Source organism: Cololabis saira, chromosome 7, assembly GCF_033807715.1.
Source record: "Cololabis saira isolate AMF1-May2022 chromosome 7, fColSai1.1, whole genome shotgun sequence".
NCBI classification, from domain to species: Eukaryota; Metazoa; Chordata; class Actinopteri; order Beloniformes; family Belonidae; genus Cololabis; species Cololabis saira.
Window position 1 is genome coordinate 31,209,601 of NC_084593.1, and position 24,530 is coordinate 31,234,130.

Below are 24,530 nucleotides of genomic sequence, written 5' to 3' on the forward strand. Positions count from 1 at the left end.
ATCACATATATGGGCTGATTTAAAAATCATATATATGGGCTGATTTAATGTGGTTTAATGAATTCAACACCCATAAAACTTGTGATACATACCACTGATTTCTGTCATGTTGCTTGTGATGTGTTCATGGTCATCTAGACTATATATCACAAGAGAGTAATTATTATAAAATCATATTATGGGCTGATTTAATGAGGTTTAATGAATTCAACACCCATAAAACTTGTGATACATAACACCATTGTTTTATGGGTGTTGAATTCATTAAACCTAATTAAATCAGCCCATAATATGATTGTATAATAATTACTCTCTTGTGATGTATAATCTAGATGACCATGAACACATCACAAGCAATATGACCAAAATCAGTGGTATGTATCACAAGTTTTATGGGTGTTGAATTCATTAAACCACATTAAATCAGCCCATATATATGATTTTTAAATCAGCCCATATATATGATTTTTTATTACTGTTTTGTGATATATTTTTTGTGATATATAGTCTAGATGACCATGAACACATCACAAGTGGTTTGACCAAAATCAGTGGTAGGCTATCACAAGTTTTATGGGTGTTGAATGTCGAATATCCAATATCAAACCAATTCAACCGCGGTTCGTGTATGTTATATGTATAATTTTTTATGGTACTATGGACCTCTTCTCGAGATGTGTCTTTAATAAAGTGTGAATTGAAATTGAATTAACGCGGAACCACATTTCAGGCTTTAAGACTCCATTACCCACAATGCACCAGCGCTCCATTCGCCGCACCTTCGCCGGGTGGAGCTTGTGAACGTGGGAACGTCTGTGGCTGTGCGGGCTGCTGCTCGGGAGTGAAAACTGTTTGACAGGAAGGTGAGGCGAGCGAGCAGCAGCGGTATACAACCGGAGACCCAGCAGCAGAGGAGAGAAGTTACTTCCAACCGTGTCGGCGGGCAGTTGTATGAATCGAGGCAGCCTCGAGAGCGACAAATGACCCGCAGGCGTCAAAGCAACAGGGCGCAGAGCGAGATGTCCGGGACCGTGCCAGCCTCGAGCAGCAGAAAGCGAGACTAGCACACCGCAGCGACGCGGAAAATATTCAGCGGGGAGAGAATGCGAATGGTGCGAGGAGGAGGATACCGAAACCAAACAAAATGGAAACGATGTAGCGCCGCTGCGGCATTTCACGTAGCTAGAAGTCACGTTAGAGTAGAGAGTAGATAGCTGAGGAGCTAGTGCCCACTCACATACATGCAAAGTTATTCCCCGGAGAGCCAGCAGCGGAGCCGGGGGGCGCCGGAGGAATCCCGAGAGTTCATCTGCACAGCGGAAATCAAAGATCAATAAAGAAGATGCTACGGAGGGGACTCAACCGTTTGGTACGTGTTAAAAAAGCATCAATGGGATCATATAGTGTTAGCTGGTCCTGCTAGCTCAGGCTCTTCTTGCTCAATTTCCCACTTATTAGCTGACTCTTGTGTTTAGGAGAGCCCTTTTTTTGTCCTTGCCACTGAAGATGAGGGAGATGCCACCCGTTACAAATAACTTGTTACTGGACGTTACTCAGCCGTTTGATGCCTCTCAATTGTAAACCATGTGGTTGTCAGTTAAATTCTGATCAGCCATGAATTCACCACAAGTGCATGTTGGGCTTGACTCGAGGGGATATTTAGATATTTTCTTAATTAGGTTGCTCTCTTTGCCATGTAAACAGGTTTTTATTTTATTGAATTGGTCCATCAAGTGACTACAGTTTTCCTTTGTGGCTGTCAATAGATTTAGTCAACTGGGAAAAAATGGTAGTGAAAATAATGATGGTGATAATAATGATAATAATAATAATGATGGGTTGTTAACCCCGTGAATCAACTTGCCCATGCACATGGAGGCTAAATATGGTATAAGAAAGGGTTCAAGTTAAAATGTTCCCTAGATTTGCAGCTTTTTTGTATTTTTTTTTTTGAATAGATTATATTATGATATTTAACCAAAACACATCAAACCAAAGACATCATTAGGCCTTTCCAAATATCACTCATCTGTTAAGACATCCGGATGAAAACAACCTAATGGCATTTGTACCATGCCATCCCTACATCATTTTCTATCGCCCCCAAATAACTTGGCAGCAATAGCTGTTAATTCTGAGGTGCCTAACATGATATTAACTTAATGGATTTAGTTGTAAAGGAGAACTGACAGCTTTAAAGAGGAATTTTAGGCCAAAACCATGCAGTCTCATGTAAAAAAAAAAAAAAAAAAAAAATCTATCAACTATATAGTTAATTTCGATTCTCAGAAATAAGACTGGCACTTTATACCATTTGTCTCTGAAAAGCAAACATGTTTAATAGGAAATGTGATCAACAGGTTAAGCATTAACTGAAATAATGTATCTTTCCTTTTGGGCAAAATGAATGTTACTAATGCCACTTGATTCTTTTTTTGCTGTATTATCTCTAAACTCCTAGCTGCTATTTGTACAGCTTAAGAAGGTCATATTTTATTAGCATGAATTGTTTTTACATCATATTGACTGATTGGTCAATTTAATGTTTACCCTTTCCTGGTTTTATTGCCCTTCGCATATGTTAATGATGAAAGGGCTTCCTGAAGGTGGGTAAATGCCTACAAGCCAGGTTTATAAATGCCAGACTACCTCACTACCTCTTCATCAACCTCTTATGCACCAATAATGTGATCGTCACCAGTGGGCTGAATCCCCTACAAACTGTGTGAGCAGTATAGATACTGACAGTGAATAAGGAGAAGCAATATAATAATTATAGTGCCCGACCCTTCTCTTGGCCTCACTCTAAATGTTGCCAGGTCAGCTGATTTTCCTGCTACTGGAGAGGATTGCTGCTTTAATTTCTCTTCAGTGTGAGCTGTAAATAATATTTTGTGCAGAGCAGCCAGCCATGGTCTCATTGATGCGCATAGTGCCGTTATCGCAGGCTCTGGCTGTCTGCCTCCTGATTCACACCATCCTCCTCTTGCCCACGGGAGGTACACGTGCATGATGAGGGGAAAAAAATTGAGACGGCGTCAGGAAGAATATGAGAATGCTCATACTAAAGGGATTAGAGGGAGACTCGTCTGTCTCACTTTGACTCTTGCGCTATGATCCCCCATGCCACAAAACCCGGAGTGTGTTTTAAGAAAATTTAGAAACATGGCTGTGGGAAAGTGTGGCGCAAGGCTTTTTGGGAGGAGGGTAAGCTCCAGAGGTTGTAATGCTCTTGAGAGGAATGCAAAATCCCACAGCTACCTTTGATGTTCGTTCAAGTCCTTGAAGGCAGCAGTGTGATCAGTGAGAGGTGGAGCCTTGCAGAAATGTGATAGTATTCATTGTGGGAGCTCCTGCCTTGAAAATGAGGAGTACAGCATAGACACATGGGGGCGGGGGCGACAACACTGCACGGGCAGCACCCTGGCATCTTTCTTTTTTTGTACCATGGTAACTAGTGGCTCTCCTCCTACTCACTAGCTAAGTGGGTTCACACATGATGATTCTGCTATAGACTTGGAGTTTCTTTTTCAGTACCAGGGCTGCACATAAGAAAATTGGTCTGTGCTACAAGTGATATTAATCTCATTGCTCCAATGCAATGAGGTGCTTGTATCTTGTTGTGTGAAAAGGTGCATATGTGTAATGTTTCTCAATAGCAGGAGTTGCACTTTGTCGTCTGATTTCCCACTTGTCCAGAGTCCGCACATTCAACACCATTGTCCACATTTTCTGGGTTGTTGGTGCTTCCATACCTGCCTGAACCATCAGAGGTAACAGTGCATTGGTGATGAAAAGTTGAGTTGTATTTTCAGTTACTTGGTAAAACCAGACTAAACTGAACCCGTGAAGAGGAAGATACAGAACCTGATGTTGCATTCAACCTTAGTGAAGTAGCAGTAAAATGGCTGTCCTCCTCTAAGAGGACCAGGAGATTACAATTAAGGAAGTGGTCAGAAAACATGCAGCCTCACAGTTTGTTTGTTGTTTTTCTCATGTTTTTGTAACCTCCATACTGCGCATTATGCATATTTACAGTCATGAATATCACATAGCAGCCAGTTTTTTGTTCTGTATTAGCTAATTTGTGGAGATATTTGCACAATGATGCACAATCATCAAGGGAACAGACGAGCAGTATTATGACTAATGGGATAATACAAAATATTGCATTTTACCGATTAGGATTAACTTATAATTTAGTACATTAATAATGATTTTAGGACATAAACACACTCTTCTTATCCTCTCATTCAAGTTTTGGTCTTGTGTGCTACATTGTTTTTTCTTGTCTTAAAAGACATTTGACATGTCGAATGCAGTGCTACTGTACATGCTAAGAAATTTACATACAGTTCTCAGTTCAGAAAAACATTTTCTCTCTATAGTGAAGTTCAACAAGGGCTCTTAGAAGATGAAAGCTCTGCAGGTGCCCTTTATTCAGAAGAATAGCAGGAAGAGGCAACATTGACACTGCATCACTGCTTATTTTTAATTCTAAAATGAAAGAGCTTTTTGCTAAAAATGTTTTGTCATTTAAGTAATCCATAAAACAATTATGAGAAATTGTGGGAGTGTGCGGGTCTCCTCGCTGCTGACTAGAAGGAAAGGAGGGCTGAGGCTGTGTTATGAATGGACATGTAGAAACACTTGTTGTTTTTTTTAAATCTAATTTGGAAAAAACTAAAAAGATGTTCTGGCCAGCCAAAATCTCTAGGCCAGCATAGTAAATCACCATCTCTCACTAGTCTTCCTTCCATCTGTAGGCTGATGTACTGAAGGCTTCTGTTTCTTCTTGACTAAGGCCCTTACCTCAGTCAAATAGAGGCAGGCGGCATTGGTATGTGTGAGAGGGCTGAAGGATTGTTTTTCATATGCATTTGGAAGCTCCGGGCCTATGCAAACGTGTATCTAAGGTCTGATGGCAAGCTGTAGCTCTGTGGTGTAGAGACACAAACCCTTTAGCACCCACAAACACAGTGGGTAATAGTTGGGAAAACCCTTTGCAACTTTCCTTTAACAGTCCTGTAAGAGCGAAACCTTGCTTTTTCTCCAGTCCGCCCTGCTGAGTGATGGCGTGACTGCTAGCATGTAAACACATTCTCTGAGTCATGCGTGCGTGCGTGTGTGTGTGTGTATATATAATTTTATATATCAGTACTGACCAAAAGTTTGGACACACCTTGTCATTCAAACAAACGGGAAAGCGCGTGTGTGTATGTATGTATGTATATATATATATATATATATATATATATATATATATATAAATAAAATCATTGACAACACTATTGCTGTATCGGCCAGCCATACTCCTGACAATAACTACACCCCATTACTGCATGCACAGGACCCACATTTTTAGAGATGGTGTGGTCCCCAACTTGCTTCAAACTGGCTGATAAGAGTGAGCTGTCTGTTGTTTTGTTTAAATGTGTTATTGTATTCAAATATATTTTGCTATAGCGGTTATTGTAGAGTGGCTTTGTTGTTTCCAGATGATTTTCAAGTACTCGGATACAGAGCATCGTGTGCGGCATGATACATATTCATTTATGTGGGTTGTACCTCATAATTTTGTCGTCATTTTTGTTTTTCTGCATTTTGTGTCCTGCAACTGAATGCCTAAAATGTTCTTTTTTTTTTTTAAATACATGTTAGCCTTGCACAAAGTTAGTCCTGAGGCCTATCCTTGCCTCACCGCTCTGAGTCACAGCCAGTATACAACACATGAGGGACTTTTAAACAACTGAAGAAGCACAAACATTTTCATTGTTTTTACTCTTTTTTTTTTTTGCACCATTGAGAGTTAATCTAAGGGCAAGAGACCACACACAACCGCCATGTTTGATCAGAAAAGAATGCGCATTGATTAGATCTGTATTCAGTTTTGCCACTCTTAGCATTACAGCCACGAACCTACTGGCAAGCAGAATTGCTTACTCTGATTTCTTTCTCTTCCTACTTCTTTCCGTCTGGCCTCATGCACTCTGCCCAGTAATGGAAACACAGCCAAAGGAGTTCATCTGCAACACACAGCGGGACAATAAATATATTTAGTGTGGGCTGGGAGGTGATGTGAAAGAAGGGCTGATGAAATAAACTGGAGACCGCAAAGCCCTGCGTGACTCAAACCTAAGAAACCTTGGTGAAACCAGGGGAGTGGACCTGAAGCCTCTTTGCACCTTTTCCTTGCTTTCACCTAATGGATAGTCTTCCTCATCCTTCCTGTGGAAAGGAACACTGGAGTGGGCAGTTCAGGTTGCATACACGGGGACATCGGATGGCTTTTTGTGGCAATTTTCAACATCCTCCCAGAAGCCAGATTGAATTCTCAGTTTGTACCACTAAATAATTAAGCCCGTTTCATTTATTTTGAATTCCTTTCACATTCTCCTCCTCCTTTTTTTTTATCCCATCTATTCTTGCAAGGATAGTGGCACTCAGAATGCATCCTCATCATCCATGAATGTATAAAGGCTCATCCAGAGATTTTCTATGCCATACTCCAGCTCTAGCGTTTGTCAGAGAAGATTCACAGTGAGATGTGAAGAGAACTCTGAGGTGTGTGCGTGTGTGCGGACATTTTTTTCTCTCTTGTGTATCCTCCGTTTTGGAGCATGAAGAAAAATATCAGCATTCGTGGTCTTTTGTCATCCTACTTTTCCTAAACCACCTGAAATAAGCGAGATCTCGTTAGCACTGAGAAAGGGGAACGGGATGTGTGGATTTAACTATTACCAGAAGACATAATAACATGCCTCCCTCCCACATGATCAAAACCTGGAATAAACTACAGCCTAAAGCGATTATCCCCGGCCCGGCAACTGTAGCTCCTTGGTATTTTGTTCCTTTCATGCGGCCACAGTTCACTGGAAGGAAATGCTTGGTGGGCCAAACCAAATTCAACTATGCCCTCTAAGCAGAAGAAGGAAAGAGCCACATTGATCTTTGTCATTAGTCTTGCTGCGCTCTCATGCAGTGTCCAGGGATAATTAATTGAATAGCAATTACATCTAGTGTAGCCTGGTGCGTTATTAAAGATAATGCCATCGGTAAAGCTATAGCTGAGATGGAGGTTTTTAAAGCGCGTCAGCTCTGGGATGTACCACGATTGCCTTTTTGTTGGTTCTGCGTGGCTCTCTGCGAGTCATGGCAAGGGGAGAAGACAATTGTATTGTGCAATTTAGTTAAGTTACAACCCATAGTCTACATGGGAAGAGCAGCTGGATCGAGCACCTTCATCTAAGTAGCTGAATTTGTCACACACACTCATACAAATGGAGTGCAGAAAGCATGTGCACTTGGCTGGAAAAACCATATTCCATTTAAGGCTACACTGCTTTAAATTCTCTTTAATTATAGATAAGTGTGTTGAGGCTTGCAGCTTGAAATGTGCTCATTTTTAAGACCTTAAAGCAAAATACATGGAGGTTCTAGGAAATAATGCACTTAGCCATGCCTTTTCAGGGCTTACTGGACTAACAGGACTGAAAGAACACTGACTTGAGGACAAAGTTCATTTCGTTGAAACGGAAGTACCACATAATCTTAAAACCAAAGCCTTAGTGAAAAAATGTTTTAAGACTCTAAACCAGTTGAAAAATAACCAGCTTAATGACTGAAAAGCTGCTTTTGTGTCCCCTGTTGTAGTTGTTTTGTTGGTCTCAATTTAGAGGAACAACATGTTTATGTTGCATGACTAACCACAGACTATAGTCAGCAATGTACTTCTGAACACATTTCCTTTCTGTGTCCATTGGTGTATTCCACACCATTGTTTTTAAGCTTTTCTTTGGTGTCAAACAATTGAATGTTGATTGAGCTTAGAGGTCTGTCTTGTATAGTTTAGTTTGTCTTCAGTTTTGTGACTTTGGGAAATCTCTTACAGAGCCACAGAATAGTAGTAAATGTAGTTGTTTTGACATTTAGAAAAAAGTAGACCATTAGTTACAAAAATAGTTGGCACAATATCTTCCTGTGGCTTTTTGAGGCAGCTGAATGATTGAGGAAGCAGCTCCCAGTGAGAGGTCTAGATGAGTTCCCCTCATTCCCATTGTCAAGAGAGACGCAGTGTAATGTAGGCCAGTACCAGCCCTTGGTACAGTACACTTTGTGTCTTGTGCAGCTGCAGGGTGGCTCTTGGAACAATGAGCCTTTGCTGAGCCACAACAGCTCCTTAGGATCAGCCCTCAGTTGAAGTTGGACTGCCATTACTCTGAGGCTATTCATTAAAGTGTGCAAGCAGCGGACAGAGGAGGGAGTAGACTTTGATATGTGGTCTTTATGCATAAACCAAGTATTGGTGAATCCATAATGGAGGTAACTCCTGTTATAGTATGATTATAGTGTAATTTCTCTGTTTTTAATTGATTTGGACGCCTTCTCAGCTATACTGTTTTTGACTTAATACTTGTGTGTTTTGATTTATGACAGTGGCATTTCTTAACATGCTAAATATTGAGGTCTGTAGCATTGTGCTCAAATTTCTTTATCTGTCAGATATTCCTGTTCATTGTTTTTATCATGATCTGAAGCACTTAAAGCTTCCAAATGAGAAGAGGTGTATCTACTGGTATACAGATATGGTTTGTGTTTAAGAGCTAAACCTGATGTAAAAAACTTGAAACTTGAAAGCCACCATATACTGGTTGATGATAGTAATACTCACTAAAGATAAGTGAAAAATGTATATGTAGAGGAAAAACTAAAGATTCTTGAAAGGCAAAATGATAAATGGTTCACTCTAACATGGAGATGTAACGTATAGAATGCCACAGTTTAACATACGGTAATCTTCTTACAACATAATATGGCTTACAAGATACAAGTTCTCTCTCTTTTTTTTTTTAAGAAAACGGATGCATTGAATAGCTTAAATGAGCTCCTTTTGTGCTAGAATGAGATATTTTATTCAGTATCATTCATCTAAGAATGTTTTAACCCGGAACTGATTGCTGCACTTTAAATTTAACACGGAGGTGAATGACAAGTTATGGTCGTGGCCAAACATTTGACAGATCTGTGTACTATATTTTCCACAAAAGATAATGTAGCCCCTGATAATTCGCTGTGGCCAAGGCAATAAGTACTTGGATGTGTGATCAAAAGTGAGAGAGTTGCAATTATTAAGAAAGGGTGACCATGCTTGAATAGGACAAGCAAGTTGTCTGTCAAGAAGGAAAATTGGATAGAGGCAACTGCCTGATAGAGTACTACGGTAAGTCAACATGTGAATTATGCGATTATGACAACTTTATTTTGATGGAAGGTTTTTTTAACTGCACCAGAAATTTGCCATTGTTCATTCCCTTATTTTAAGAGACCTACATTTTTATCAGTGTCGGTTTTAGTGTGGTGAGAATGAAAATTACTTGCATGTATTTCTTTTAACTGGAGTTAAGATTGACCTTTCACGCTCAACTAAACTGAGAGCGTCAGTATATGACTTGGATTACACTAGCTGCAGATTGAAGAAAATTTTGTCTGTTATGAGATATTCAGTTATTTTGATTTATATTTGAGAAGATAATTACGTGAAATGTTTCCAAAGCTGCAATTGAAACATTTACTTAACAATCAGTGATTCTCAGAGTTGAGGAATTTGTCAGAAATAAACATGCAGGACATAAAGTATTCCTGGTGCTCTCCCTTTTACGCACAGCTCACAAATGCATCGTTTCGTGGGTTTAAGCAAAGTGGGTTTCTGAGTAGGTTTTTTTTCAAGCTCAATAACACAGCTCTTGTGGTTCTGTTTTCTGTGTGAACACAAAGCAGCTAAAGGGACTGGAGAAGGAACAAGTTGAATAAAACTGTATTCATTTAGGTCACTTTTTGGTTTTTAAATTTGTAAGCACTTTTACAAGGAAAGTTACAGTATCCATATTGTTTGACAGAAAATCTATTTGAGTCAGGGTTAATAATGCTCTTTGTGCCACCGTCTTGTCACAAGCATTTCTTTTCTCCTCCCACGCATACTGGAGTCACCTCGGGCATTGATTGGATATAGACATGGGTGAGCCACATTTCAGTTAAACTTGACCCCAAGCAACAGTTAGAGACTCAAACTTTAGAAGACACTTTTCTCTCAAGAGAAGCACTGAATCCTTGAGCCATTTTTGGTACACCCTCTGACTTTACTAACCACAAGTGATGTTATATTTGCCTTGCTGATTTACTGCTATGTCAAAAAAAAATTGATCTTTTTTTTTTTCCCCTACCCAGCCCTCCGCCCGTTAGTCACATGTCTCATTGGGGTTGCAGACACATGCATCTCAGCAGCTGGAATATTCAAAGGAAAACCCTCACATTTACAGTTTCAACTGGAATTGTATAACACATATGAGCCATTCTTTTGTGTCTGCATTGCAAAACCTGCATCCATTTTGCTTCTGTTACTTGCTAACCTGTTAACCTGCTTGAACAGAGACATGAGGAGGTTGCAAAATAGGTTATGTTAGCTTGTCTACAACAGAAGGCACAGTGGCTAACAACAAAAAATAATTGAAAATTGAAAGAGTCTTCAGAAATGTATTGATTCATTTTTTTATAAGGATTTGAAGAGTTGCGTGTAAAGACATTGGTGGAAAAAAAAGGATGGGTCATTGCTTGAGGATAAATTAGATTTTTTTTTCTTTTTTTTTTATATAAAGTAAAAACATTTCTGATGTGAAAAGTTTGTCCATACAACCACGCACAAATCATCCAGCCTCCCCATCTTTACTTCTGAAACTGTAATTTTAGACCCACCCCTATCATAAGCAGGTGAAACAAAAAGAGCAGTTTGAATTTGGAAAGAACAAAAAAACTCCCTATAGGAGAGAGTGGTGTTGAATGACACACTCCACGATCTAAAACCAGCAGGTATGAAAAGAGATGGAAGTCAGGCTGAGAAGAAAGCTGTGGTACTGTAATCCTGTTGTATTTTGTCCATAGAGTAGGTATTACATTAAAGTCTACATTGTAAAAGAATCACAAAACAGTATATTTCCTTTCTTTGAGTCACTTTTTTTAGTCTCATGTTGTTGCCCTCACTTGTTTGTATGATAATGTTAATAATAAACATACTGATTAGTTGTAATATAACCAAGTGTAACACTGCAAATTACTACCTTTAAAGAAGGACCATAGTTAAACAAATCTTCTTAATGTAGTCGTAGTATTGCAAAATATGATTTAAAAATGAAACAAGCCATAATTATCAGAAAGTTTATAAGCGATAATGATACAGCGGAAGGGGCTTGTGATTTTCTGAGCATACAGGATTTATTCAGCTAATAGAATGCAGATTGTGAAAAGGCAGGATAATGACTAGATAGTGACATGGTGTGACAGGACAGAGTCGTCACTGGGAGCTTGGCAGTAAGTCTTGCACCCCCCTCCCTGTACCAGCTTCTGTTCATTTCAGAATGTGTGCATAATTTAATTTGGAGCAGAATTTAATGTAAGCTTCGGCCTCACTCAATTTTCTAATGCACCATTTCTTTTACGGAGCAATTACATCTCAATTGAGTACTGGATGCTTGTGTTATTGATATTTGCTGATGCTGTTTCACCGAGAACATACAGTTTTGTATTTTAATATTTATATTGCATGCTGACACTTGACTTTTGCCATAACTTACTCATGTCATTGACGTCAAATGTTCTGTTTGACCTTTCGCAATAAGGCAAGTATAATGCAAGCAGTTCTACTTTTGCCTTGCATTAGCATTTCTCTTATGGTCCTCTCTCACCAGTGTTGAGATGAGCATTGTTATCACGTAACTTCTCAAAAATGAAGCGGGCCTCCTTCTCTGACCCTAGATGTATTTTACAGTGAAGCCACTACAACCTTGATGGCTGTTCAATACTTCTTTATCATGTTTCAGCAGCCCCAGGGCATGGAGGACATCCTGGTGTTTAACATAATCGTTTTTCCTTATTTGTGACAAGAGTTATGTTTTTGTAGGTGTCAACATCTTTTTTGTTATTTTATGTCGACTGTGGATAAGGGTTTGGTTATGTAAGTCATGTACAGGTTTCTCATCGTTTTTTTTTTTTTGCAGCTGAGCTGGCTTAGTTTAAAGACAAACTTATATTGTGTAAATCTAATGGACTTGTGACATTTGAAAATGAAATTTTGTGTTTACATCCTTACTTTTTTTAGTTCTTTTTGTCCATAAATGTACAGTATCTGCTGCCTTTTCTGGTCCCGCTTTCAAAAGATTGTTGGCCTGCAATCCTCGCACTAGGAGTAAAAACCTCTACAATAGTTTATTTCTTAGTGTGATAAATGAGCAATCATAGTCATCAGGGGTTGTTTGATAAACAAAGCCTTGATATACTTAAGTCACCAGATTATGTTGCACTTCCTTTTATCTCAAGCGTTTCCTTCCTCCCTCTCTGTTTCTCACCTAATTCTCTGGCACCCAGATCCATCTGGTCCTGCTGCAGAAGTGTGGTGTGCTGAACTCATAGATGGTAAAGTTAGCGTGCATACTGAGGTGCGAACATCACTGTTGGTACAGAAGGGAACATTATGTAAGCCGGTTAACTAATTTCTTAAGAGAGAAAATGGGAAGTGTTTTAGACTTGACGGTAAGCATGTGGCCAGTATTTAATATGGTGCCGATATTAACCTTTTAATTTACATGCACGCAAACTGTGTTTTCGTACTGCATAAATTATAATGCCATGTGTTTTGAGGTCTTTTTTCTTTCTTTTTTTCAATAACCTTCTATCAGAACCAGATTATGGGCAGCTTGCTGTCCAGGTGGTTATTCCCTGGTGCTTGTCCAGGATCAGATGTTCATGGTAATCTCTTCTTCAACACACATGTTTTTGGCCTTTACGCCAGATAAGACAAATCACATTGCAAGTTGTAGTTGTGGGACCATATCTGTATTCAGGAAGCATGACTGAGTTCCTTACTTGGATTTTTTTTTTGTATGCCAAAGTAGAGAGGGTGTTTTTTTTGTATAAAACATAAACAAGCTGATTTTGCTGACAAGTGTTTGAGTACAATTTTATTTATTTTTTTCTAGAGTAATGGTGAATTTACGTATGCAGTCAGGTTTGGAAACAATGTTTTCATTTGGTGTTTTTTGTTCTCATAGGATGCATTGCATGATGACTTTTAACATCATGTGTTACACTTCAGTGCATATTTCAAATGGGTAAAAAGAAAGTGATCCATGACCTTATTTCTTTTCATACTATTGATGAGGACCACTTTCTGGAACTATCTATATTACAGGCTAATACAGGGAAGTAATGTATTAAAACAAATCGACTTGGTTGAAAATATAAACCACTAAAAGTTAATGGAGAGAAAGTGTGGGTGAGCAGAAAAGTTAGACAAAGGCTTATTATAGCTCTATATGGTCTTTCTAAAAATACACCTATTAAAATTAATAACAAGGAGCTTAGAGTTAATTTTTAATGGCGGTTACACAATAGCAGAAGTTGTTTTTATTCAAATGAATTAATAATGCCAGTGTAACCAGCAGAATGGTTGCGACTTTACATTTACTTGTAGTTAAATATGAATTTCAGGATTTCAGTGTCAAGTAAAGCTTAGATTTGTGTCCAGATTTTGAGGGTGCAAGGGAATTGTAGAAGAGATGTAAGAACAAAAATGTAAGTTTTCCAAGTGAAAAATAAGTAGACTTACCATGCAAGTGCTGCATCAAAAAGAAATGTATTATTTAAACTGCAATTGGGGCACGGATTAACATGAGCAAGAGGAAAATCACAATGTTGATATTCCTTTTAGCAGTTTTCGGCTTTCTCTTTGTGAGCTTCGTCATGGTGTAAAAACTTTTCCTCTTAATCAATTTGTTTTTTGTGTCAGGTTACGACTTTTGAAATACCGTTTTAAAATAAGATAAGAATTTATCTTTTTTAGTGGCCAATATATCTTGTTATACCTTAAAATTGAATTGACAGCTCGGGAAGTGTACCTTTTTGACAGAGCTGGGAATATTAATTTATTCATTGTGACGTATGTTGCTTACTTGAGGATAAATTAGAAGATTAGATGAAAACTAGGGGGGAGATCTCCAGCTGATCCAGTATTTGCGGCATTATCAAGATCTACCAGTTGTTGTAGCTGTCTACTCAAGGCTGTTGGATGTCTTGTGTGTGGGAGGCTGAGAAATAAATTGAGGTCATAGCGAGAACAATGCTGGCCAAACTTTGTATGCATCCTAAGCACTATCACAAAAACAGTGTGTGCTTGAATTGCAACTGTGACTTTAGCTGCTTCTTGGTTACAAAGACTGCATTATCCCAGTGTCTGCAGCTTCTTCTTTCACTTACTGCACCTACCTTTTACGCCCCCTTTTAATTCCCCAGCGATTGGTCACCTAATTTGGAGGGGAGTCCAGCATGTTTCTCGCTCATGAAGGCTTTCCTGTTTGAGTTGTCAGAATAGAGTTTCTATGGGGAAAATTGATGATACACATATCTAAGTGTCTTGTGTCACAACAGGAAAGTTTAACCTTTAAAACTGAGAAAAACCCTTTTCTCCTGACTGCTAATATCTGCCTACTGCCTTATCTGAATTATTGGGTTGCACACCCACAACCATTTTCCAGTAGAGTACTTCTCAAGTATGCGTGTATGTCTTTTTTTTTTTTTTTTCTTGAACAGCAGAATTTTTATTGTCCGAATTCGGTCTTTCGGACTGTCTTAGACTTTATATTTACTTGGCAATAACATTTGTTCAATTTTTCCTCCAGACAATAAATGCTTTGTTAAATTTCATATGACTGATTTAATTTTCAAATGTCTAATATGGATCAAATGTGTCCCCTCTTTCCCTTCTTTTGTGTTGTCTGGTTTTCACCTGATGCCTCTTCGTCCTCGTCTCCTCGTCTCCTCTAGCTTGGTGGTGATGAGAGAAGAGTACACAGTAGGACGATTTACATTGGTCATCGGTCCTGTGCTGCTGATGAGGCTTTCATCCCACCCAAGTTCTGTGACAACAGAATTGTTTCCTCCAAGGTAAGAAGTGCACCCCGACCTTGCTTACAAGTGACATTAACAAAGGCTTGGGACGATGTGACGCGAGTACAGATGCGAAGGCAGCCAAAACCCATCTAGGGTGCAAAGAGATCAGATTGCTCAGACCACATTTGGAGGCGTTCTGGGCTGTTTATAGCCACATTCCTTTAGAGGACTACATGCAAATGTGTCACAAGCCCCACTAAAGGGCTCTCCGCTCAACTGACATCTTCTGTGTACGTAATTAAATTTTAACAATGTAGGCATAGAAGGGTATTGCTAACTGCTGCTGGTAAAATGACACGCCATCTTTGAAATGGGAATGATGTATGCATTTATTCTAATTTGGAGCGTAGTAGTGTGATGCCGTCACAACCTGACACTAAGACAAAAAAATTATAAAGTTAGGCAACTTAGAGAAAGCTGCCCATTTGTAATCAGATCAGTCTAGAGACATGTTTATGCTAACTGTGTACAAGACCTAAACTAAATTGGCCAGGGCCTCTTTCAACCCCATGCCAAGGTGTAATTTATATAATTTTGTTTGCCATCTGTAGTCGTCTGCAGATTGTCTTTCACTTGGCTTCTTCTGGCATTTCTTCATTTGTTTAACACTACAAATTGAAGTCTAGAAAAAACTTTTTAACTAAAGAGTTCCCATATCTCTCAATCTTGGTTCTACTTCCCTCCGCCTCGCCACATACTTGTCTAAATTCCAACTGAAAGTGATAATTTGTCCGTCAAGGGACCACTGAGTGGCAGTGATATGCACGGCTGCTCTTAATGTCCTCGAAGGATGGGTAATCTGGTTGTTTCTCTTGGGCTTTGATAGAATGCCTCCCAGCTAAGTCCTACCCATCTATCCCATGTTAACAGCAAGCTCAGGCAGGGGCTGCTGGCAGGCTTATGGATATTATAAGGGAAAGAAATGAGGAGGAAGAAGAGTTGTGAGAGAACGATGGTTGTGGGATTTATAGTGGTGCAGAGGGGCTCAGTGAAGAGGGGCTAATCAATTGGCTCCTGCCAGTATATCAGGATAAACAGTCTTTAATTACCCCAGCTGTAGTTTTTATGCTCCCCCGCTGCCTCGGCCCCTCTGCTCTTCATCATGTTGTTGCTTTTGCGCTGTGCAATGACCAATCCACACCTCTCCTCTCCCTGCTGCTGCACTACCACACTCAGCGTACTTCCCCTCCGCCCCCCTTTTCTCATTACTTTTACTTTTTTTTTTCTCTAGCAAAATGAGATGGGTCATTCTGCTGCCGTTGCATTTCAACACTTTCCCCATGCAGACATTCCCCCTACACAATCAGTGCCTTGTTGCCATTTCCGTGCAAGTGCTTGGAAATAAATGTGAAGGCATGCGTTTGTGTTTGAGTTTCTTTGCTGTGGTACTTTGTTGTGCAGTTCAGTTACCGATGGGACATTGTTGAGCTTTCTCCAAAAGTTTGTACAGAGAGAAGTGTTGCTTTGCCATCAGCAGCCCTGGCAGCACCTGCAGTCACGGTCACTTAAAAAAGGAACAAAAACAACCTGATAGGTTCTTTATCTCTGCTTTCAAGAGTAGCCAAATCAAGGAGATAAAACATAATCCAAATCAATGGAATACATGTGGTCCCCAAGGTCCGTCTCTCTAGGCTGTCTAAAGAACAGAGACTCTGAGCTATTGAAGTTTCCTTCCTATTCTCCTTCCTAGCTCAGACATAATACACAAATACTGCTGTTTGTGAATGTTTCATGTTTCTAATCTCTGTGTGCTTGCCAAGCCTTTCTTTTATGTTACTGTGTTTGGTTTAAAAAGACAGAATGCCAGACAAAAACAATTTTAACACCAGTTTATTTCTTTTTGACCTGCGCCCATGTTTTCTGTTTTCTCTTCACAGTACACAGTCTGGAACTTTCTACCAAAGAACCTGTTTGAGCAGTTTAGGAGAATTGCCAATTTCTATTTCCTCATCATCTTCCTGGTGCAGGTAAGCGCAAAATATGTCTGCGTGTAAGCTCAAACAAAGATTAAGTCGTCGCTGATTGGTTGCAGCTTGGATTTGCTGGGACCAAGCTTGGCCCTGATGTGGATTTTTGTGCTGATAACTGATTGGTATCATTAGCTCATACTTCCAGGAATCACCAGTTTAATCGACTTTATAAAAGTACTGTACTCAGAAATGGTAAGATGTCATAGTTTGACACCTCTTGTTACATTGTTGGCCAACATGTGCATCATAAAGTTCTTTGATCCCAAGAGCCTGTGCTTAGTTCTTGAGTAGTTCTTGCAGTAGATCCTGTCCATGACACACCATCCATGTGAACTACTCTATTTTCATTTTAATTGTTTTATAACGATAATTAAAAAAGCAATAGAAATTAAGAAAATAGTTTGTCTTGACAACGAAATTGTTTTTAGTACTCGTTTTGAGCTAGATTATGTGGCACATTCTAAATATCTTAATGAGGCCGGTTGAATAGTTTGCTCCTCTAATAGACCTCTGATTCATCACTCTCCTTGCATAATTGTCCTATAAAATGTTTTATTTTTTTTTAAAGTGCAAGTGAGTCTTTCCGTCATCACCTGATGTCCCTCTGCGGTTACTCCCTCGCGTCCTCCTCTGAGATGCATTTGTACCTTTTTTAATAATGTGATGTAAAGTGATCCAGGTGATTCTCACACAAGACAGCAGCAGACACCAAACGGACAATGCTCCTCCATCAGTTGCAGATGTAGCGATCTGAGTGATAAACATGGACCGACAGGGTAGTATGAGGTGCCGGGAGAGACATAATTCAGAATTATGTCTTCGAACAGAACAGCTTTCTACTTCATGTGAATGTCTTTATTTAGGTCATGTAACATAAAAACAAAAAAAGAAAAACAATTTGAAACTGTCATGGTGATCTAAGTCTCCCCATCTTTTGTTTTAGATAAACACCTGTTGGGAAACAGTTATTGGTTTTATTGGTAAACCTTGTCATCAAACTGAGTAACATCATCTTAGCTTTTCTAACTAATAATGGACTGTTTTTCCCCATTATCAGCCTATTATCATTATTATTTTTGATCATTGTCATGAGTTATTCATGGGTGAAGCCTCCATAAGTTAAAATAACTAATAGTTACTTGATTGATCAGTCTGCAGTATAAACGTGTAAGTATCCCTAACCCTACAACCAACCTGATCTTCATGATGGTGGGTTTGAGAAAAGTGATTTGCATATGGCCATGGGAAGTGTGAAACAAGACAGGATGTAAGAATTAATTTTAGCTGGTTTGCAATTGCCAAGGATTTCCTGATTGCTTAGAGTTTCCGTCAGAAGTTCCACTTTTTGGCTAATGTACCCCAGAACAAGGTTAGTCAAACAAGTGAATCAAAACAAGAAAGAAAAAAAAACATGAAATAGGGCAGTATTGACTATTGTGCTCATTTATCCAGTTTTGTCCAATCCAGTTAAATTCAGTAATGCTTTTATAATTACTGAAGATACATTTGATTTTCACTGTCGAAATTTGACAGTCAATCTATATTTAAATTGTGCTCGTTGAAGGTTTGTAGCTGTGGGCGGAAATGATTTTTCTGCACAAGTTTGCATTGCAGTGAACCTGAAGAAGTTGCTGTTTGGGCTATACAAACACACATGTGGACCATTTTGTTGGTACCAACAATGGTCACTGAAAGGACTAGGAACTTACAAAAGTAATAATGATGTACTAAAATTTGAAATCCGAGTTGTGATTGTGAGGGGGAAAAAAAGAAGAAAACAAATTGGCATTGAGAAACTTTGATACACAATCTTTTGCTGGAATTTCTGTAAACCAGTAATTTCTGCACCTGTACAAATATTTTATGATTTGCTGTCAACAGTGGAGCTGTCCTCAGTCGTCCACTTTGGCTCAAACAGTGATGGATGGCGATCATCAGTCTCTTTAATGTGACATATGGTGCATCCGAAATACCATACTAAACTGAATATACTCAAAAAGTATACTTAAAGGAGCTTGAGGCCGGATTGTGGCAAGATTTATGAAAAAAATCCGTATACATTTTAAGTTTTCTAGTAATAATGTCAGATGAAGCGTTCCAAACCCAAAAGAATGAGCCCTCTAGTGTATCTCTCCTTTGCCTTGAACAGGCTGTGTGCTGCAAAATGTGCTGCAATTGGGTCCCGAATTTCCCGCGCTGGGCTGCGGATGTGACGTCACATGGCGCTGCATGCACGTTCTCCCCGTTCTCCCGTGCCGGCTTCACTGTTGGCTGCAGTACCCCCAACGGCCGTGGGTGAAGGGTGGCGCTAGAGTCTCATTTCTTAAAAGGAGCCTCAAGCTCCTTTTAAGTTCGGCACAGTTTTGAGTAAATATCAGTAGTATGCATTCATTCGGACGTACTACTCAGAGCGCACACAGCACTTCCTGCCGTTGGGAGGGGGACTTTTTACCATGGCAACAGCTCCTGTCACAGCAGCAGTAGCAGCACACCGCTCCGCTACCCAGCGCTCTACCCACACAATAATGTGATAAATGATGAACTCATCTGGTTAATATCTTATGGAAACCAAAGTGAACTCACACCTAATTACTCACATTTGAATTGTAGCGTGATGGTGGTGGTGCTGCTGCTGCAGCTTTGCTTGGTACTGGTAACTTCTTTCAATCCATACTAATACATTTCTCCGGAATGAGTATGGATAGCGCATACTATTGTGTACACACTAATGTTTCGGACGCACTAAAAAATCTCACATACTGTTTTTGCCTACTCATTAGGGTGGAAGTATGGGATTTCAGACGCAGCTATAGATTCTCCTCTTGCAGCCACCTCCAGGGAGGTTGGTGTGGACCTAAACTTTTGAATGAAATGTGCAACTGTAGTCTGAGGAACATCATGCTGCTTGGTCTTCTAGCTTTCACCAAACGTCTCAGAGAACTGTCTGCTTTTCTTTCTCTGGTCCATGTTCAGTGTGGTGAACACTATGATTGCAGAATGACTGCTTTCCCCCTTTAAATAGTAGGGGTGTAACAATATATCGTGCCACGAAATTTCGCGATACAAAAACGTCACAATACGTGTCGTGGAGGTGACAACCTGTATCGCGATATTGGGTTAGTAATATTAATCTATTGTGTTGACTAGTAACGCGCATCCGACCGCGACGGCGGCCGCAGCCGCGACCGCGCGGACCAAAATCTTACTCCGCTGAGAAGAAAGTAGTCCCGTTTTGCGGTCCTGTTTTGAGCTCTGAACCTTTTCTTATTTAAGTCTGGTGTAGAGTTAAGCCTTACCTTATTAAATTAAACCCTTTTGGGGTCGTGAGTAGGATAAACACGGGGACAACTTCTGCGTGAGTTTGCGTGTACTTCAAGGTCCGCTCAACAGCGTAGGATTTCAGAACATTAACACAACACCTAGTGCCGTATCACTCCGCCCAATCTAAAACATACTAACAACTGATATACTTACTAGTGTAATTATAGTCCCTGATTTACAGAATATAAAGAATATATTTATGAAATAATGAACCCTGAATTACCAAAATAACCTTCTTAACAAAAATAAATCTCCTCTTACACTTATAAGGTGAGCATGAATCAATCTTTTTTATGATGTAAAATTGTATGTATTTATTTACTTGTATTTATTTATTCAATTTTAGTTGTTAAATTTCTGGAAAAGAAAAAAGTCAAATCATACATGAGAGAAACTATTCAGTTTGTGGCAAAATATTTTTATTGTATGAAACTGAAGATCATAATGCAAACCTGACATTTACTTTTAGTTCAGTTTGTGGAAAATGGTTGGCCTGGCTTGCTCTTTAAAACTTAAACAGTTATAAAGCATTACAAACTGTAACTATAGGGCAAACGCACAGCATTGTTTTGTATTATGTGTCTTTCAAATAAAAGACCATTTTTTCCAGTCATATATCCCTCTATCAAGGTTGTTAAAAAATACTGCTATAATATCGTATCGTTATCGTGACCTCAATATCGTGTATCTTACCGTATCGTGAGATTAGTGTATCGTTACACCCCTATTAAATAGTCAGACTGACTGACTGCCAGATTGAAAACACCTGTGATGTTAATTACAGGACACATTTTAGTTTAACATGTCACTATGGTCAAGTCTTTTCTAGAAGCAACAACTCGTTTGTCCAATCAAATTCCATTAATTTTTTTTTGTTTTTGTTAGATTTTCATTTGTTATTTTTCAGTAAATTATTAATAATCAGTGACTTGTTGTGGGTCTGAGCATGCTGACTTAAGCATGTTGACTGTCATATTTTTTTCCCTTGCTTCTAAGCTTCTCTATCAAACTGAGAAACAAAAAGGATTCTTTAAAAAAAAAAAAAAACATCTACTCTTGCACCTCCAGGGTCTCATTCTATCCCTGTCCTTTTGCTGAACGATGAAAGTGGAAACTTTCCCCTCCCCTTTTCGCAGCAAACTAAACTGTGGCAGCAAACAGCCCTCTAGTATAAACAGGTGCTGGTGCTGGGCCTGCTTGCTGGCTGAGGCTGTGTGTGTGCGTGTGTGTGTGCGTGTGTGTGTGGGCGGGCGGGCGGGCGGGCGGGTCAGTTTTCTGTACTCACATAGTGACTAAACAAGCTCAATGAGTGACATCTCCCAGTAGTCCAGTGGTGTAGCACACTGAGAAATACACGCGTTTTAGTTTTCGCCATTTCATTCCTCTCAAACAACTGCAAAGGCGATTGAAGTGTGTTCATCCAGCCTTTGTTTCCAGTTGACTCCTTAGACCGTATTTTTCTTCCCGTTTGTCGGGTTTAACCATTACCCTCTGTCAATGTATAAAATTGCAGAATTTTCCCAGTTGAAGCAAAAGCTTGAAATGACCCACACACGGTCCACACTTGTGTGGGAGTGAAGCACCAAGCATGACTGCAGCGCTCACACATACTATTGCTGCAGATTGCACAAGGATTTGTGCCGTCATTATGTTCATCATCTGTGTGTGAACAGATGTAAATGTATGTGTCCTTGTGTATATGATGTGGGAGTCAGTGGGTGTCCTCAGTTTGCTGATGATGTTTACCCAGTCGTCAGTGTAGTTGGCGTTTCTCCACTAATCCAGCCTCTCTGGAGGGTTCCTTATCCTCACCACTCAGTTTTTTTCCCCCATGCAGCCTGCTATTATATTAGACAGTGAGAAACAGGTACGCAGATAGTGCAGTGCTTTTTGCACTTTCATCTTTCAGACCGAAATAAACCTTCACATATTCTGTGTCAGGCTTTATGCAAATGTTCTACCCGCAACCACATATCATCCAACCTTTGACTCGATTCTTTACTCCCTTTGCCTGAAGTTGTTATTTGCTAGCTTTCTTTCTGCCGTTCTTTCTCCCATTCTGTCTCGCATAACCCCCATCTCTGCAGCGCTGCAATGCTGACGTCAGCAGCCAGGGAGCCCTCTGTACTTCAGAGCGACACAAATAGACACAGGCTGATTAAAAAAGCACCACTCTCCTATAAATAGCCCTTGTATGTCTTTGCTTGAATTTGACTGAAAGGGAAAAGAGCACTGTTAGAGTCTGAGACTGAAAATGAGGGCGAGAGGGAGTGTGTTGGGCTAGGAGGACACAAGGACCCATCGAGCTGTCCCAGGACCCTGGGGACGTGCTGTCTGTCGCTCACCCTGACACACTTCTCTGGCCAGATGAAGGGCTTTGTGCCGCTCTGCTCTGCTACCCTCATATCATAGCAGCATATCAGCAGCAACACACAGGTTGCTCTTTTAGCTGAGCTTTTATTTATTTATTTATTTTATTTAGGCTTTTCAGTTGGTGCAGTGGGAGAATGGTATTTTAACGGAAATTGAATGACTCGTTATAGATGAACCATGAAACACTAAGTTTGGGGAGATACTTCTTTAGTGGGGGAGCGGGGGGGGTCGATTTTAGTTTTCTTGTTTTTTTTTGCCATTATTGTACTGAATTGTGATAATTATGGAAGAATTCATGGTGTAAAAAGACACAGGAACCAATGAGCAATGTCAACCCAGCTAAACTTAGACACTATATATACTAATATATATATGTCCTTCGGTTTCTTCGACAACCAAAGAAGTGGAGATGCAGCTTGCAAAGGAGCATATGCTTTCTTCCAATAAGATATTGTCTAGAGTTTATCTTTACTAAGATGTAAACAGGTTCTGCTCTTGCAATGATGCTGTCAAGATATGTGGTGTTCTTTGATTTGATAACTGTGTTCCTTTCACTTTCAAGTTGGACTTTTTAGTGTCAGCTTGACCAGACTGTTTTGTAAAGGCTCCATCTTATCATCATGATAGGACTCTAAAAGGATTATTTCCAATATCACTCTTAATGTACAACATCAGCGGAACCTCAATTAGACTTTATACTATACACTGTAAAATTATTTCACAACCAATTGCTGTGCCGTAAAAGATACTGAAGTACTGCAGATACAGAAATCATAGTTATGTGTGCTTTCAAATAATATATGCGGTTCATCAGCTTGCATAAAAGTTTAGTTGTGTGCTAGCCTAAGAATTTTGTTTCATTTAACTGCGTAGGGCACCAGATAGTCTTGAAATGCCAAGCAGCCATGCAAAACAAAAACAGATGCATTGTGCATGTTGCTATCTTCATGAATCGACATCTGGAACCGATCAACCCTGACTTCCTGAAAAACAGCCCTCCTAAAAGATGTAACATGGTGGATGATAGATCAAAGACACTGCACAGATATAGAAAAATAAAAAAAAGCTTTCTCTGCATCTTTTTGGTGATAAACCTCTGTTGGGTCACTGCATCCTTGGCGTTCTTAGTAATCTTTTGACATATTTATATCTGTCCAAATGAGGCCAGATGATATGAAATATCAGCTTATCATTAGCAAAAATAGAACTGCTTTCATAACCTCTGCAGTGTTCACCAGATTAGTGCTTAGGAAGAGTATTTTTTTGTTTTGAGGGATTGTGAGACTCACATGGCAAGGTAAACAAAGTTTTTTTTTTTCCTGAACAAGACCTCAATATTCCAGTTGTTGCAAAGACTGTAGCAGTGTGTGATCAAGAGTCTTTATCACACATATACCATGCTCATATAAACACACCATCTTTTGAAGCTCTGAGCATTCTCATCTCTGGCTCTTATCACCTGAAGCCATTGGTGCAGCACCTTTTTAAATAGTAAATATTCTGTGTATGCTTTGTAATTGACTCATCCTCCAATTAATTATATCTACAATAAGGCGTGGGTAGTACCGTTCTACCTTCAGTTTGTGTGAGCAGATGCAGGAATCTGTAAGATTGGAGCTTTGTGTTCATGTCAAGTCCGGAGCCTTTTTTCTTATTATGATGGTGATGATGAATCTCAGTTGAAGTGCAGGTGAGGGAAAACACTGGAGACTGCATCAAAATGCCTCTCCTACTCCAAGGTGAGCTGATTTCTATCGGACACTTTGTAGTGCTTCTCATGAGAATATCAATGAGCTGGATGTGGTGTGTGTATGCTTGCTGTAATAATCAAACCAGCTTAGGAGAGGAAAGCCAATCTGTATTCTTCAGGAT

At 39.6% G+C, this 24,530-nt stretch overlaps 1 protein-coding gene across 7 annotated transcripts in view; it reads left to right on the plus strand.

Moving 5' to 3' along the window:
- Positions 1-823: 823 nt before the first annotated feature.
- Positions 824-24,530, plus strand: part of atp11c (ATPase phospholipid transporting 11C) — a 44,452-nt gene continuing 20,745 nt past the window's right edge. For 5 of the 7 annotated variants that reach the window (XM_061725591.1, XM_061725589.1, XM_061725592.1 and 2 more), the window contains exons 1-3: positions 825-1,369; positions 14,869-14,988; positions 16,872-16,961. In XM_061725591.1, the coding sequence (XP_061581575.1) occupies positions 1,343-1,369; positions 14,869-14,988; positions 16,872-16,961 (237 nt within the window). In that variant the 5' untranslated portion in view covers positions 825-1,342. Of the gene's footprint in view, positions 1,370-14,868; positions 14,989-16,871; positions 16,962-24,530 lie in introns of all 7 variants that reach the window. The other 2 variants (XR_009782892.1, XR_009782893.1) reach the window with 1 other exon arrangement.